The sequence below is a fragment of the Bos taurus genome, chromosome 2 (genome assembly GCF_002263795.3).
Source record: "Bos taurus isolate L1 Dominette 01449 registration number 42190680 breed Hereford chromosome 2, ARS-UCD2.0, whole genome shotgun sequence".
NCBI classification, from domain to species: domain Eukaryota; kingdom Metazoa; phylum Chordata; class Mammalia; order Artiodactyla; family Bovidae; genus Bos; species Bos taurus.
The window spans coordinates 105,980,496-105,996,486 of record NC_037329.1 but is presented as its reverse complement, the minus strand read 5'-3'; the positions used below and the strand labels follow the sequence as shown (position 1 = coordinate 105,996,486).

Below are 15,991 nucleotides of genomic sequence, written 5' to 3'. Positions count from 1 at the left end.
CCTCCACACCCCTGCCTCCGAGTAGGGTTGATGGGCAGGGCGGGAACTAACGTCCCCTCACCGTCCCCTACCCATGTTGGGTCTCTGCGCTTCTGCCACTTCTTACTCATGGCTTGGGCCACAGGTCCTGGAATTTGGCTGGCCCGACCTCCACACCCCGGCCCTGGAGAAGATCTGCAGCGTCTGCAAGGCCATGGACACCTGGCTCAATGCAGACCCCCACAACGTGGTCGTGCTACACAACAAGGTCAGAGCGGGGATGGCACGGTGCGTGTGTGCGATGAGTGCGTGTACCTGCCCGTGTCATTGGATTGTGTGAGTGTGCAACTTTGTGTGTATTCTCCTTCTTGGGGATAATGCATTCTGTCTGGGGCGGCACCCACGAGAAACGGGGTCTACCAGCCTGTGGGGCCCTCAGGTGTGGTGGATAATCTACTGTTTCTTCTTTTTAAGATTCAGCCCCACCTGCTTCCTCCCTCCTCCTTTTCTGTCTGAGAGCCACTCCCCCTCTCTCCAGCCCCTTTTCTTTAAGGCTTTTGGTTGGGCTCTGGGGTGGGAGGGCCGGCCTTAACAGTGAAGGCTTTTGTGTTTGGGGCTCTTTCAGGGAAACCGAGGCAGGATCGGCGTTGTGATCGCGGCTTACATGCACTACAGCAACATTTCTGCCAGGTAAGAGAACCCAAGTCTCCTGTTCTCTGAATGTTGACAGCAGGACCCCCTTCCCCACCCACCCAAGGCCTCGGCCTTCCTTGGAATTGGAGGATGAGGACAGAGGAGACAAGAGATGCTGAGGACAGGGTGAGGAGCCCCCAGAAAGGAGAAAGTCCCTGCCCACAGCTCTGGGGTAGGGGCCCTTGGACAGAGGGTAGCATAGAGCAGAGACCATCCTCCTATCTGGGGCCCCAAGGGTCGGGGGGCAGCTGTGGGAGGCAGACCCTGCATGGGCGCCCCATCCAGCTGGCTTCTTGGGGCCACTTTCCTTTGCCAAACTGCCTTCTATTTACCCCAAAGAGCAGCGAGGGAGTCACAAGGAAATGTTGGAACACATCTGGGTGCAGCTGAGCCACCTAGACGTTTTCTCATCCATGCCCCTGCCTCTGGCCATCACGGGCATCTTCCCACTTTGGAGTTTGCAGCAAGAACAGGAAACAGCCAGCCATGGGTTCCATTCTGATTTGGCTTTGCAGAGAGGCAGAGGAGTTGGTCCATTCATTCTGTCATTTGACAATGGTTACAGAACAGTCACTGTGCAAGCTGTTCTAGGTGCTGAGAATAGAGCAGTGGGCAAAGGTGGGCCACTGCCCTCGTGAGTGTTAAATAAGTGAACAAACACATCCCTAAGGGCAGGAGGCAAGTCCTTTGGGAACAGAGACTGAAGCACGACAGTGGGGAGGTCTCTCCAGGAGGTGATATGTGAGCAGAGACTGGAATTAAGTGGCAGGAGGCTGGGAAGGACTGACTCATATGTGGTCTGGGGGGTGGTGGTGGCAGAGGACCTTCCAGGCAGAGAAGAGAGTAGGGCAAATGCCAGCAATGGGAATACCAGGGCCTGGCATGTTTGGAGCCGAATGATTGAAGGGACAAAGACTAGGAAGTGAAGCTGCAAGGGGGCAGAGTCCAGGGGCCTTGCAACCCTTGGTGAGGACTTTGGGGTTTATTCTAAGAGGGACATTGGTGGAGAGTCTAGAACGGCGGAGCTATATGATCTGTCTCTTTATAAAGTGACCTCTTCGAGGATGAGTAGAGTGTTCTCTGAAGGGCTTGCCAATAGGACGGTAGTTTTATGACTTTAAGAAACCTGACCCGGCTTAATCTTTGCTTAATGGTGAACACTGCCTGTGCACCTACTGTGGGCCCACATGTGCCAAGCTCTTTAGAGATGTTATCTCTCTCAATTGCCGTAACAACATTCAAAGAAGGCATAGTTATCACCTCATTTGCCAGGAAAGGAAAATCAGGTTCAGGAAGGTTAAGTAACCTGCCCCAAAGACCAGGGGCTACTAAGTCAGTGGTAGACTTGAGACGGGCTCCCAGGATGTCTGGTTCTAAGGCCCCCGTGCTGAGTATTGCAGCACACAGGAGGGAGGGATGCTGGAGCAACCCTTTCTTGAAAGTATCTCAGGACAGAGTGCCTGGAGGGCTCTGCAGGTCTGGGGAGCAGGGGTAGGGGGACAGGGGGATCGTGGAAGTTGGCTCCTCTGACCACCTGTCTCTCCGCACAGTGCCGACCAGGCCCTGGACCGGTTTGCGATGAAACGGTTCTACGAGGATAAGATTGTACCCATTGGCCAACCATCCCAGAGGAGGTGGGTCTCCAGGGCTCTTGGCCCAGTACATACATGTGTGTGTGTGCGCTGTATGTGGGAACCAGCCTCGTGAACCCATGGGACTGCACAGTGTACCTATGTGGTGGTGTGCCAAGCATGCATGTTCAGGTCCAGCCTGGAGGGGCATGAACTCAGGAGCCTGTGGGCAGCTGTGTGTGCCCACAGTGGGGCACAGCAGTTGGCTCCTGAGGTTGGTGCCAGAGAGCAGCGGGCCCAGCAGTAGGGAGTCGGGGGTGTGAGAAGACAGCTTGTATGAGAAAGCAGTGCCGTTCTTGGTCCTGTGTTTGGATGGGTCTGCAGGAGGCTAAAGTTATTGCCATCTGCTCTAAGGAGGTGACAGACACTCATTCATGATGAGGGTCCCTTTCTGCTGTGAGAGCTTTAAAATTTTACGAAGGGCTCTCAACGATGTGGTCCACAACAGCCCATGCAGGAAGCAGGGTAGGAATGGATTTCTTCATTCGTCTGGTAAATTTTTGATACTCTAGTTAATGTTCCAAGTGCTGGCAATATCTACTTGAACAGGATGATCTTTAGCCCTTAGTAAGCTGATTATTCTGTTGAGAACTTTATACAATAGACCATCAGGGTCATTTTAGACAGTGATAAATGCTTTGAAGGGGAAAAAGCCAAAATAGAACATGATGAGCTAGAGAGTGTGATGGGGGTGGATGTGAGAGGCTGATTCCAATGGACTGACCATTCTGAGAAGATGCCATGTAAGGTGAGGTCTGAGAAGGGAGAAGGAAGCATATGAGTGAAGGCCTGAGGTAAAGGGTCCAGGTAGCAGGTATGAAGGCCGCGGTGTTTCGTTGACTTTTCCAGCCCCTTGGAACACTGACCAGGCAAAGCAGGACCTCCTAGCTGCAGGTCCTGGAGCTTTCCAACCTCTCCAGGCAGGGGATTCCCAAGTCACACCCCGTCGCCTCCATCTTGCCTGGCTAAAAGTGTGCTGGCTCCGCTGGGGATTGTGTTCCTGTCATTGTAGAGGAAGCCCAAGCAGAAGCGAATGAGTCCTTAGGCCACCAGAGCCTCACAACCAGCACAGGGCAGTGGGTAGCTAGCTTCTGGGTCAGAGATCGGAAAGGAAATATCTTTCTGTGCAGAAAATTCTGACTAGGCTGTCAGACACAGCAGCAGTGGGTCAGGGAGAGTCTTCCCAGGGAGGAAAGAACTGCTGGAGCTCTTTTTTTGAGTTCTTTTACTAGATTATCAAAAATTTGTTCAAGATCCTGGCTTGCTGCTACAGTTCTTTTTTTGAGTTCTTTTACTAGAATATCAAAAATTGTTCAAGATCCTGGCTTGCTACATATGGCTGGTGGCCTTGGTCACAAGTCTGGCCCTTGGCCTTAAAAGATTAAATTCAGATAAGAGGAGCATGATGTTTATGATGGTACGATGTGGCGTGGAGGGTGTGGGCAGGGCAGTCACATCTCTGCAGCTAAAAGCCTGGAGGACAGGGATTACTGTTACTCTCAGGAATAGGATGGTTCAAGGATTCCACCGTGCTCAGTGTGTGCTTACATAGCATGCCATTGGGGGGTGTGTGTGTCTGTGTTTATATTATCTGCCTTGTATCTGCCTTGCCGCTCATATCTGTAGCTGCATCTGCTCATGGGTGGGTAATTCTGTCTGTGCTCAAATGTGGAAGTGCGACCGTTGGGGAAGTGGCATTCATTGCCACTTTCCCGCCTTGTCAGTGTTACTTCCAGGGATTGGATCAGCTGGAGGAGCGGAGGGCAGGGAAAGAGGGAGGGAGGAGCTTTGCCTGCAGCTCCCCCATTCATTGTCACCCCACCCCCGGGTTCATTGTCCCCAGCACACAGACACATCCTGTTGGCACGATCAGAAGATCTGATAGGAACCTGCCATTCCAGGTTTCCGGTTTGAGCAACGGGGCTGGGGGCTGGGTAGGGGCTTGAATAGGAGCTGGTGCTGCCCATCAGATTATCTTGCTAGGGTAGTCCAAGGTGGCCCCACCCCAGGCCAGGGACAGAGGCCCACAGGCCTGGAGGTAGGCCAAGGAGCTGAGAGTCAGGACGAGACCATTGTCAAGGTCATGAGGGTTCTGGTCCCACTCACCTCAAATCAGAATACATTCTGATTGGTCCAGCTGACCCAGAGTGGCATCCTCTGGCCAGTCAGGAGAGGAGGAAGCACTGACCAAATGGACTGGCCCCTCCTTCTAGTAGATGCATCGGAGTCAGACTGGTTCCCTGCTCCTCCCACCTGCTCCCCTCTCACCTTTGTGCCCTCTTGCTGTGTCTTTGGGGAGGCTCATGACTCTTTCTGGATTAGTTTTCCCTTTCTTCTAGGAGTGCGGGTGGCTTTTCCTTCCAGTCTTCTAGCGAGATCCTTGTTAAGGGAATTGGGGAATGTTGACTCTAAAGATAGGACTACTTAATGGAAGTTAGATATCCTTCAGTATCAAATGAAGTGCTATAGAGTAACTTTGTACCCTTTTTGCATGAGTGCTAAATCACTTCAGTGGATGGATGACCACTGGATGTAGCCCGCCAGGCTTCTCTGTCCGTGGGATTCTCCAGGCAAGAAAAAGCGAAGGACTAAAATTATTAAGCTCTTACTATTTGCTATATTGTTATGTGGCTGGTGCGTCTGTAGGGACAGAACTGGGGCCTGTGGGTACAAATGTAAACTTGGTTTGGGCTGGGGGTCAGGGTGTCAGAGCTGTTTGATGGTTGATCATCCTGCCTTGTTCTGTAGTGAACAGCTAAATGATGCCTGTCAGGGATGTGTGGGAGGAAATTTGGTCCAGCTGGAGATTCCTGGGCCGGGAGTGAAGCAGGAAAGAGATGGCCACATTGACCACCAGGGGGCGCTGGAGAACCCCAAGTGGGAGGTTTGGCTGGACTCCACTCTAGGTGTATCGGTACCTGTACAGGCAGCAAGGGTGGAGAAGACCCCAGGTGCCAGGAGACCTGGGGGTTGATGGAGATGGTGGGAGTCGGCAGGGCCACCTAGGGCAGTGTGCTGGGGAGAAAGAGAACAGGATGGCTGTATTCTAGCACAGGCCTCCCTGGCTGAAGCCGCCCCCTCCCTGCTCCAGGTACGTGCATTATTTCAGCGGCCTGCTCTCTGGCTCCATCAAAATGAACAACAAGCCCTTGTTTCTGCACCACGTGATCATGCACGGCATCCCCAACTTCGAGTCTAAAGGAGGTAACTCTCTGAACCCCCTGGCTTCCATTTTCCTCCTGTCTTCCATCTCCTTCTCTGAGGAGGCACTGTTAGGTGGTAAAAATGCTGGCTAGCAGCCAAGTCTTAGGCTTGGCATCTCAACTGTACCACTTCCTGTTTCTTTGCACCCCAGTTGACTCATCTGCAAAGTGGGTTTAATACTGGCAGTGCCTGCCGGCAGGTGACGCTGGATATGACCACGTTCTTAAACTCAAAATGTCTCTATTATTTTACAAATATTGATTTATTTATTTAATTTTGGCTGCATTGGGGTTCCTTGCAGAATATGGGGTCTTTCGTCGCAGCATGCAGGCTTCTCTCTAGTTGTGTGCGGGCTTAGTTGCCCCGTGGCAGGTGGGATCTTAGTTCCCCGATCAGGGATCAAACCCGTGTCTCCAACATTGGAAGGCAGATCCTTAACCATTGGACCACCAGGGAAGTCCCTCAAAATGCCTTTAATGAAAAGTTAGCATTTTTTCCCTCGTTCTTTTCCCATTTCTCCTTCCTCTTTTCCTCCTTCCCCTGCTCACTCTTCTTCCTCCTGGTTGGTCCTTCCTTCCTGCATCTCTCCTCTCCCCCTTCCTCCTCTGGCTATTTCTGCTGTCTTGGCTAACACCACCCCTCCTTTACAGGGTGTCGACCATTTCTCCGGATCTACCAGGCCATGCAACCTGTCTACACATCTGGCATCTAGTAGGTATTCCGCAGGAATGAGAGGCCAGGAATGTTGGAGAACTGAGGCTGAGGACTGGGGACAGGGATTGGAGGGGTGTTTAGAACCTTTTCTAGGAGGAGGGCTGAGGGATGCATCAGTGAGCTTTCCCGACAGTCCCCTGGTGGAGGGGCCGCTGGAAGAAGGTACTGCTCAGCCCCCGTAGCAGCCCTCTGTCCCTCTGCCCGCCTCTCTCCCATAGCAACGTCCAAGGAGACAGCCAGACCAGCATCTGCATCACCATTGAGCCTGGGCTGCTCTTGAAGGGAGACATCTTGGTGAGTCGCTCCTCCGTCTCAAGCTCTCCCCTGCCCCCAACCGTTTATTTTTTTCTTTCTTTTTTCATCGTGCTCCCCTCCTGTCTCTTTGGATAAGTGTGTCCCTCCTGGTGGGCCACCAGCCTTGGGGGCGTTGACTGGCTCTCAGGGGCCCTGCAAGGCCTTCCAGCCTGGAAGGTCCTTGTCCATCCACTTCCTCACAGTGGGATATGCCTTGCCTGGGCTTTCCTCTTGTTCTGGAGCACCTCCAGGGAAATACGGCTCTGTGTGAGCTGTTACCTCCAGGCTTCCCGCTGGTGACCGGGACTGCCTCAATTCCAGCTTCACTCCTTCCACTTGCAATTTAAATCCACTTCTGCTTTCTCCATTTTGACTGTTGTGCAGGAACTTCTTTTCTAAAAAATTTTATTTTTAATTGATTGATGATTGCTTTACAATATGGATTTGATTTCTGCTGCACATCAACGTGAATCAGCCCTAAGTGTACATATTCCCCTCCCCCGAACCTTTCTCCCACCTCCCACCTGTTCCCACACCTCTGGGTTGTTCCAGAGCCCTGGTTTGAGCTCCCTGAGTCATACAGCAAATTTCCATTGGCTATGTTTTACATGCAGGAACTTTTCGGGAGGGTAGTTTTGTCCCCACAGGGCAGGACTGGCCTCCAACCTCTGCTGTTCTGGAATTTTCCCCAGAGAGCTCTGAGGTCCTGTTGGGGATGAGTGACCGCTCCCTCAGTGGGTTTGGGGCCCAGAAATGGAGCTGATAAGGAGGCACCCTGGGACTAACTTCCGACCTCTGGGCCCCTGATGGGCTCTGCTGTCTCTCCCACCAGCTGAAGTGCTACCACAAGAAGTTCCGGAGCCCAGCCCGAGATGTCATCTTCAGGGTGCAGTTCCACACCTGTGCCATCCATGACCTGGGAGTTGTCTTTGGGAAGGAGGACCTTGACGATGCCTTCAAGGGTAGGCTTGTTGAGTAGACAGGCAGCCGTACAAGGAATAATTATACCACTGGATAGAAGGACCTAATGGAGGGGCTGCGGCAGCAGTGAAGGGTGACCGTTTTCCCAGGGGAAGGGGGGTGATCAGGGAGCTGTCTCTCTTTGCTTCTTTCCTCTATCCATTAGGTTTTATCTGCATCATGTTCAGGTCTGGGACATGTCTACATCCATTCACCCATCTATTCATCTATCTATAAACCCACCAGCATCACCTGAGTGTCCGTATGTGCCCGGCACGTGCTAGACCCTGGCGATACAAACAGAAAGGAGTCAGGCCCTATCCTTAGGGAGCTCACAGTCTTACGGGAGGAAGAGACACACACACGTGATACTGTGAAGTGCTGCCTGCAGTGATGGAGATGTGCACGGGCGTGACAGGTGGTCCAGTGAGGGAAAGCCACCCCTGCTGTAACTTCCCTTCTGACAAGCAGAAGGGTGGGTGTGATCTGTGTCCAGACTGGGTTCAGGCAGAGATCAGAGCATGGAGCTGGAGCTCCGAGGAGGGGAGGCCTGAGCCCCCAGTGTGGTCTGGCTCACGCAGGGAGAACGATGTTTCTATGAAGAGGTTTCCCTGTACCAGAGCCAGGAGGGCAAACACAGAAGATGCTGTTACATTTGCAGAAGAGAATGTAAATGGTATCAGTCCTAACAAGGAAGGTAAAGGAATAACTGACAAGATAAAAGGGGTTGTGGGAAGGTGGGGGAAGGGAAGGGCAAAAATTTTCTCCCCCTGTAGGGAGGGAGTCAGGACACGATCAAAAATGGACAGATCAAGAAATAGAGGCTCAACTCCAATATTTAAAGTTTCAGAGGTAATCAGAAGGGTGATTAATAATCATAACAAGATTTAAGAAGGGAGGTGGGAATATTAAAAGTGGTCCAAATTATTTATCTTCATCGTGTTGCATCAATGAAGATTACTTAAAACTGATTAAAAATAGTGGCATAAAAACTGTGGCTGTTATATAGAGTCTTAGAGGTAGCTGCTAGTAGAACAGAAAATAGAAATGGTAAGAAGCGGTTACCTTAGGCACGTAGGACTGGACTAAAGTGAGCAGGAGACTTACCATCATCGTACATATTATTTATTATATTATCAACCGTGTATGCATATGTTGGGCTTCCCTGGTGGCTCAGTGGTAAAGAATCGGATGCCTGCCACTGCAGGAGATGCAGGTTCGTTCCCTGAGTCAGGGAGATCCTCTGGAGAAGGAAATGACAACCTATCCCAGTATTCTTGCCGGGAAAATCCCATGGACGGAGGAGTCTGGAGGGCTACAGTCCATGGGGTCGCAAAAGACTCAGACATGACTTAGTGACTAGATAACAACAATAAATACATATATTACTTTAATCCTTTCTAGAAGAAAACTTTGTGTGGAGTCCTTTTCTGGGAATTGACCGCCCATTTTTGTTTTCCTTCTCCTTTTTCAGACGATCGATTTCCAGAATACGGCAAAGTTGAATTTGTATTTTCTTATGGACCAGAGAAAATTCAAGGTAATAGCTGAGTTAGAACCCACTAATTCACTCCCTTCCCTCCATCCAGCCCTGCCCCACCTCAGCTCACCTTCACCCTTTCCCCACTGGTCTGCTCTACAAATATCAAGTTACCTGTGGTTGAGAGGCAGACCAGCAGAAGAGGATCTGGGTATCATAGTGGACCCCCAGCTAAACATGAACCAGTGACTTAATCTCTGGATAGTAAAAATAAAAAAGTAGACCAGTGCTGGGTTGGATAAACTATTTTGGCCCCATTAAGTCATCATCCTATTATATTCAGAGACTGAGGGCCGTGGTGGATGGAATGAGTGGCCAGGGGACACTCATAGGTGCTGGATGGACAATAAGTATTTATGAGAACTGAGGTGATTCAACCTGAAGATGAGAAGGGCAATTTAATAATAGCCGTTAAGCCTTTAGACTGGTTATATGTGGAGACCAGTTGTTCGCCATCTTATTTGGGAACCAAATAGGAAGAGATGAAGTCAGGTTACAGACAGAGGGACTCTGGGGAGATTAAAGAAGGGACTACTGGGTCAGAAGGGTAACTCACCCCAGAAGGCCGGACCTGTAGCTTTTCTGTCCACATCCTGGGCTTTCTCTGAAAGTGTAGGCGAGATTCTGCCTCTCTCCTCAGATTTCTGCCTAGAGGAGAGAGCCTCTTACGTGGAGGGGCAGGGGGATGGCTGGGATGACCTGTGTCCTCTCAGTGTCAAGGCTGTGACTTGCCTGCTGTCCCTGGCCCCGTGCAGCCCACTGCAAGTCTCTCCCACCCTCCCCTCTGACTCCAGGGCCAGCCTCTCTGGACTCTTGGCACTGTCACAAGGGCCCCTGGGGCACAGAAGAGAAAGAGGCAGCCACCCAGCCAGAGAGCTTCCCCCCAGCTCTGTTCTGGGGGGTCTTTGATGCTCAGTGCTGCTGTCCTGATTTACCCTTATGACCTGGTGAGAGCTTTTTCAAGAATGTAAGAAACCAGACTCCTGGGTTCTCCATCCAACTTAAGCCACTGGTTCCACCCCGCATGGTCAAGAAAATGAGAAGTCCCTTAGGGAGCATCCTTGGGGAGCTTGTTGGCTTCCTCTGTTTTTCCAGCTGCTGATCTGTTTTTTTTTTTTTTCTTTTTCTTTGCTATCTTCTCCTCCTTTCCCATTTTCTAAGGCATGGAACACCTGGAGAATGGCCCGAGCGTGTCCGTGGACTATAACACCTCTGACCCCCTCATCCGCTGGGATTCCTATGACAACTTCAATGGGCATCGAGATGATGGCATGGAGGGTAGGTGGGACCAGTGACTTCTAATCCCTCTGCAATTGCATAGCCCTGCTCAAATGGCCTTGGGTCTCTTGGTTTGCTGTGATACCGTACTGGGTTCAGAGGGTCGGGGGGACAGAGGAGAAGTCCAAGGCATTTCTGAGAGCTCACGGTTCAGTGAGGGAAGATAAAACCAAACACGAATGTGTTAAGCTAAGAAGGCAGAGCCAAAGAATGCAGCAAACCAGCCACAGAAGCGTGTATTCTTGGTGCCAAATGAGTCTCATAGGCAGCAAATGCTCTGAGATTGGCAGGGGAAGGATTCTTGAGATCTGGAGTGGTCTGGGAGGCCTCCTTGGAGGAGGTAGCCTTGCATGGAGCTTGAGATACCTGCTGTGCTGCAAACACTGCATTTGTTAGGTTTCTTTTAACCCTGTTGTTGGATTTCTCCAGGCTCGCTGCCTGAGTTCTCTGGGGTCAGAGCACCAGGAATGTAGACACAGTGTTCAGGGCCCACAGGCTTTCATCAACAGCCAACGAAAATGTTTGTGAGCTGGAAACAAACTGGTAGGCTCCAAAATTTGAAAAGAAAGCAGCAGAAATGAAATTAATACATGTTTAATTTAGCAGCAAACCCTAGCATTATGTCATACGGTCATTCACAACTCATATCAGCTCTTGAGAGTTATGTATGAATTCTGTTGATTTATGTGGTTCATTTGAATATGCGGGGCCTCTGAAGTGAGCTTGTCTGGAGCTCAGGAACTCTTGAGACGCCCTGTCTGGGGTTTGGTCACAGGCTTATTTCCCCATCCCCCATCAGTTTTCAGATGGGGTAACTGAGACCCCCTTTGATTTATACCCATGACCAGCCTGTGTTCATTCAAGGACACCAGCACCCAGTCTCTGTGCTTCTGCACCTTGTTGACGCTGGTCCTTGGGAGGGGACCCTGGGCCATATGGCAGAGCTGGGTTAGGTAGCCCAGGGGCCCTCACCCTGCCTCCGTCTCCAAGGTTTTGGATTTGTTGACTCCACCCTGAAAGTCTTTTTGGCGTTTTTCTGCATAAAGTTTCTCTCTCTGACCTTGGACACTCCAGAATGAGCGATGGAGTTCAGAGGGAGTGCGATGAGGGTGATGGTGGGGCTAGAGTTTGGGGTTTGATGAGAGTTCACGTGCAGTGTTGCAACGGTCCAAGTTTGTCTTTGTACCTACTTAGTTCTTGCTCTTCTTTCTCCTGCCCCAGAGGCCCAGACACTAAGCCCTGCCCACTCTGCTGAAAGTGAAAAGTGAAAGTGAAAGTGAAGTAGCTCGGTCGTGTCCGACTCTTTGCGACCCCGTGGATTGTAGCCTACTAGACTCTTCCCTCCATGATTCTCCCAGCAAGAATACTGGAGTGGGTTGCCATTTCCTTCTCCAGGGGATCTTCCCAGCTCAGGGGTCGAACCGGCATCTCCTGCATTGCAGGCAGATGCTTTAACCTCTGAGCCACCAGGGACTCACTATGCTGAGGCCGCCCCCAAAGTTCTCCTCCCTCCAATCATGTCCGCTTGAACCCAGTAGCTGGGAGGAGGAAGAGGATGCAATGAATCAGTCCTGAGGTACCGGTGGCTGCCAACCTAATTGTTCATCATCCTGGGGATGTTTGCATTTTTAACAAGAACACTTGGCAGTCTGAAGGAATTTTCAATGTCTCTCCATCTCTCCCTGGTGTGGATTCAATGCGATGATAAATGTAAAAGCATTTAGTAAACTATAAAGTGCCAGGCAAACAGAAGGTAAAATAATTAAGGGGAAAGGAGGGGCTACGGGAAGGATGGGACTTGGGTCAGAGTCAGCCTGAGGGAAGGAAGTGGGCGGAAGGAGCCAGAGGCTGGTACCAGAGGCGGGGAAGGGGGAGGAAGAAGGGGGCGAGGGAGGCCCTGGGTTCCTCTCCCACCCACTTACCCATCCTCCTTTCTCCTCCGATCTGCTCCCCCAGGCAGGGGGATGGAACCAGTGGGACCTTCAGGCCAGTTAAAGGTCAGCCTGTCCTGTAGGGACAGAGGGGCTCCTGTCTGGAGGCTGAGATGCTGGCCTTATGCCCGAGGGTGGGAAGGGAAGGCAAAGGGAGTGGCTCTCAGCCCAGCCGTCCTCCTCCCTGGCCTGCTGGCCTAGGCTGGGGGCTGGGTGGCTGAGGGGGTCACTTCGCATGGTCTGGGCACACCCCACGTTATCCCAGTCCCACTGTGTGCTCCCCGCTGTTGCTGGGCTGCATGCCCCACAGGGACAGGAGAGCTGGCCGGGTGGCCTTGTGGTGGGAGCAGTGATTGTTAACCTCCATCCTGCTTTTCCTGGCTGGAGCATTTCTGGAAGGCTCTAGATTCTGGGCCTAGTTGTTGTTCAATTGCTGAGTCGTGTCCGACTCTGCGACCCCATGTACTGCTGCACGCCAGGCTTCCCTGTTCTTCACCATCTCCCAGAGCTTGCTCAAACTCGTGTCCATTGAGTTGGTCATGCCATCCAGCTTGCATTTTCTTCTGGCTAGTTCTCTGGTCTTAGAGGGAAGCAGGAGTCCTGTGTCTGTTTTCCTGGTTGTGGGCCTGGTTTCCGCACATGCTAGCTAGGATAAGGGTGCCTAACCCCCAAGACTCTGGGGGCACTCAAGAGATGGCTCACGCTGGAGCCTGGGAGGGGCTTGGCTATTCGGTGGAGCTGGGGCTTGGCCTTGTGGGGTGTGATGTGCTACCAGAGATGGCTTTGTGTGTTCCCCAGGGAGCCGCTGGGCCAGGAAAGGAAGGCTGACCCCGAGGTGCTGGAGTGCAGGGCTCAAGCATGCATGTCCACCCTGCAGGTGTCCCCTCCTCAGCTCTGTGACCTTGGTCAAATGATTTCACGTCTCGTGTTCCTCGTATCCTCATCTATAAACTTGGGATGGTGGCAGTACCCACGTCCCTGGGCTATTGTATCAGTTTTCGTGTGAGGCAGTTTGTACAGTGGTTAAGAGTGTGGTCCCTGAAGCCAAACTCTCTGGGTTCAAATCCTCTGCCAAGGTGTCATCCTCTGGGGCCCTCAGTTTACTCTGTTGTAAAACAGGGGTTTTGTCGACAGTTCATTTTGAGTACCTTTCAGGGAGCAGGAACTGTAGCGAGCCTGCCTGCTGTGTTTCCTTGTGAGTCTCTGCCATGTCAGTAGTGACCATGACCTCAGGGGTCTGCCCACAGGGCTAAGGGAGGAGGCCCCTTGGCCTTGGGAGTCAGCTCTGGCTTTGCCACATGCCGGCACGATGCCCAGCGCTTGATAGCCACCGTCTCATCTGATGCCCACAGCCACCGTGTGAGGTGGGCACTCTTCTCCTGCCTGGATGGGGAACTACATGCAGAGGGGTTAAGCGACCTGCCTGGGTTGCCTCACTAGTAAAGAGCACATCCCACGTGGAGCCCCAGTGCCGACCGCGGCTGGCCGTTGTCTGCAGAGCTTGTCCTGGGTGTGTGGTCTGTGGCGGTACCTGGGTCCTGCTGAGCCTGGCTGAGTGTTCTACTTGCTGTGCCCCCTACAGTCACCACCAGGCAGTCCAGGTCACGCCTGCCCTGCCTCTCAGGACAGGGGGCTACACGCAGGGCCACACAGAATGTCACCTGTGGCAGGTACTTAGCAGGGCTTTGGGGTCGGGAATAACTGAGGCACCTCCCTGAGGTCCCCCTGTCCCCCTTACGGGAGAGGCTGCTCACTCAGGACAGCCTCTGCTGAGGGACTGGCCTCTTAAAATACAGAGGCGGTGGTGTATGCAAGGTGGGGTGATGACATTTCTGGAGGCTGTCTGCCTTTCCTACGTCAGGCCCATTGGGGGTGGGTGTAGGAGGGGCCGGCCAGTCGCCTCTGGAGTCCGCTGGGTGACTCATAGTGGTGGGCGAGGGCACTGAGTCCAGGTCTTGGCGACAAAGGTCATCTCTGGCCTGGGCCCCACCTCGGCGTTCCCTGCAGTGAGAGGCGGTCAGCGCTGGGGTCAGAGCTCCGGCTCCTCCAGGAAGCCTTCCCGGTGACCCCGACTTAACCTTGCCTGTGAGCAACTGCTCTGTTTAACTCCTCCCTCGCTGCCTGCATTGCCACCCCCTGGACCCTCGTGCAGTTTTCCACTTCAGAACGTGTGACCCCGGGGCACTCAGCACGCTTGCCCCTTACCTCAGGGAGTCCTCCGTCAATCTCAGCGGCTAAATGAAGGAAGAAATCGTGTGAAGACTTCTGGTCCCTGAAGGCTGGTCCTCCCAGATCAGGCTCTGCAGGGGAAGGGACCTGCCCAAGGGGGAGGCATCCCCATGTGTGGAACTCCCTTAGGACCTCAGCCCACCCTGTGACCACTGCATTGCGTGATGACCACACCGCACGTGGGGAGGGCAGCGATCTCACCCAGGGTATGAAGATCAGAGGTGGGTTGGCATGTGGATCCAGGGATCAGCTCCAAATCCCTCTCTCCCTCTGGATCTCAGCTTCTTCCCGTCCTCACACCCCTCACTCTTCACCTTAGATGACAGGGTGCCCTGCAGGGCAGCCCATTTCCCTGGAGGACTGGGCCAGGAAGTAGCAGCAGAAATCAAGGGAGAGTGTACCTCTGCCTGGTGGACCGAGGCTGTAGTCACTGTGCTGCCTGGGGTCATTTTTGCTCCTCTGTACTTGAGCCAGAAGTGGGGTGTTTGGGAGGGTAATGATGAAAAGTGAAGAATCCAATGAAGAACCTTCTGGGAAGAGAAGGTTCCAGGCCTTGGGGTGGGTGGCTGGGGGGAGGAGGGGGTGCCTGTCATCTCAGGGACTCCTTCCTTTGGGAGCAGAGCCCTCTGGTGGACCCGAGGGCCTGATGTCCTAGTCTGTGCTGGCGGCCACAACAAAGTACCACGTCTGTTTACCTTAAACAACAGACATTCATTTTCTCCCAGTTCTGGGGCCAGAAGTCTGAGATCAAGGTGCGGGCAGGGCTGGCTTCTCCTGAGGCCTCCCCTTGGCTTGTTGACGGCTGACTCCTCGCTTGTGTCTTCACATGGCCCTCCCTCCGTGCGGGTCTGAGTCCTCACCTTCTCTTAGGGACATCACTTGTGTTGGGTTGGGGCCCACCCTTATGACCTCATTTAACTTAATCACCCCCTCTAAGGACTCTGTCTCCAAGTACAGTCATATTCTGAGGTCCTGGGGGTTAAGACTTCAACACAGCAATTTAGTGGAGGGTGGTTCAGTCTATCACATCTAGGAAGGGGTTTGCTGGGTTTTCTGTAGTTGGATGCCTAGAATCTTGGTCCCGAATGAGGAGCAAGTGAAGGTCTAGGGTGGTGGAGGCAAGGAGAGCAGTCTGGTCTCCCATGAGCCGCCTGCTGTCTTTCTCCGGTTTGGTCTGGAGCCTGCCAGTTCAGCACTCTAGCTGACACCATGTTTCACAGCCTCCAGCAGCCCCATTAGCTCTTTGGCCTGAGTGCTAAAGCCCCGTGCCCAGATCTCAGCTCGTCGTGGGTGGGAGCGGGGCTGTGTTTTTTGCCTATGGTGCACAGAGCTGTCTCCAGACTCCTCCAGAGTGTTCCAGGGCAGGCCTTCCTGGAAGCAAGTGCCAGGCCAGAGGGGTGTGGGCTGCCTCCCACTGCCGAGAAACTCACAGGTGGACGAGGCTTGCATTGCCTCTTTGCCCACCCAGTCCTTCCCTCCCTTCCCCCACCTCCTTGGACATTTCACTGATTAGAGTTTCTCAAGACTTACAAGAGGAC

At 52.8% G+C, this 15,991-nt stretch overlaps 1 protein-coding gene across 23 annotated transcripts in view; it reads left to right on the top strand.

Annotated features, from left to right (window-relative positions):
- The window catches only part of TNS1 (tensin 1), a 266,797-nt gene that overhangs the window by 172,387 nt on the left and 78,419 nt on the right, over nt 1-15,991 (top strand). For all 23 annotated transcript variants that reach the window (NM_001434864.1, NM_001434866.1, NM_001434863.1 and 20 more), the window contains 9 exons: nt 125-247; nt 605-669; nt 2,223-2,306; nt 5,395-5,507; nt 6,158-6,218; nt 6,440-6,515; nt 7,348-7,477; nt 8,950-9,015; nt 10,177-10,293. In NM_001434864.1, the coding sequence (NP_001421793.1) occupies nt 125-247; nt 605-669; nt 2,223-2,306; nt 5,395-5,507; nt 6,158-6,218; nt 6,440-6,515; nt 7,348-7,477; nt 8,950-9,015; nt 10,177-10,293 (835 nt within the window). The remainder of the gene's footprint in view (nt 1-124; nt 248-604; nt 670-2,222; nt 2,307-5,394; nt 5,508-6,157; nt 6,219-6,439; nt 6,516-7,347; nt 7,478-8,949; nt 9,016-10,176; nt 10,294-15,991) is intronic.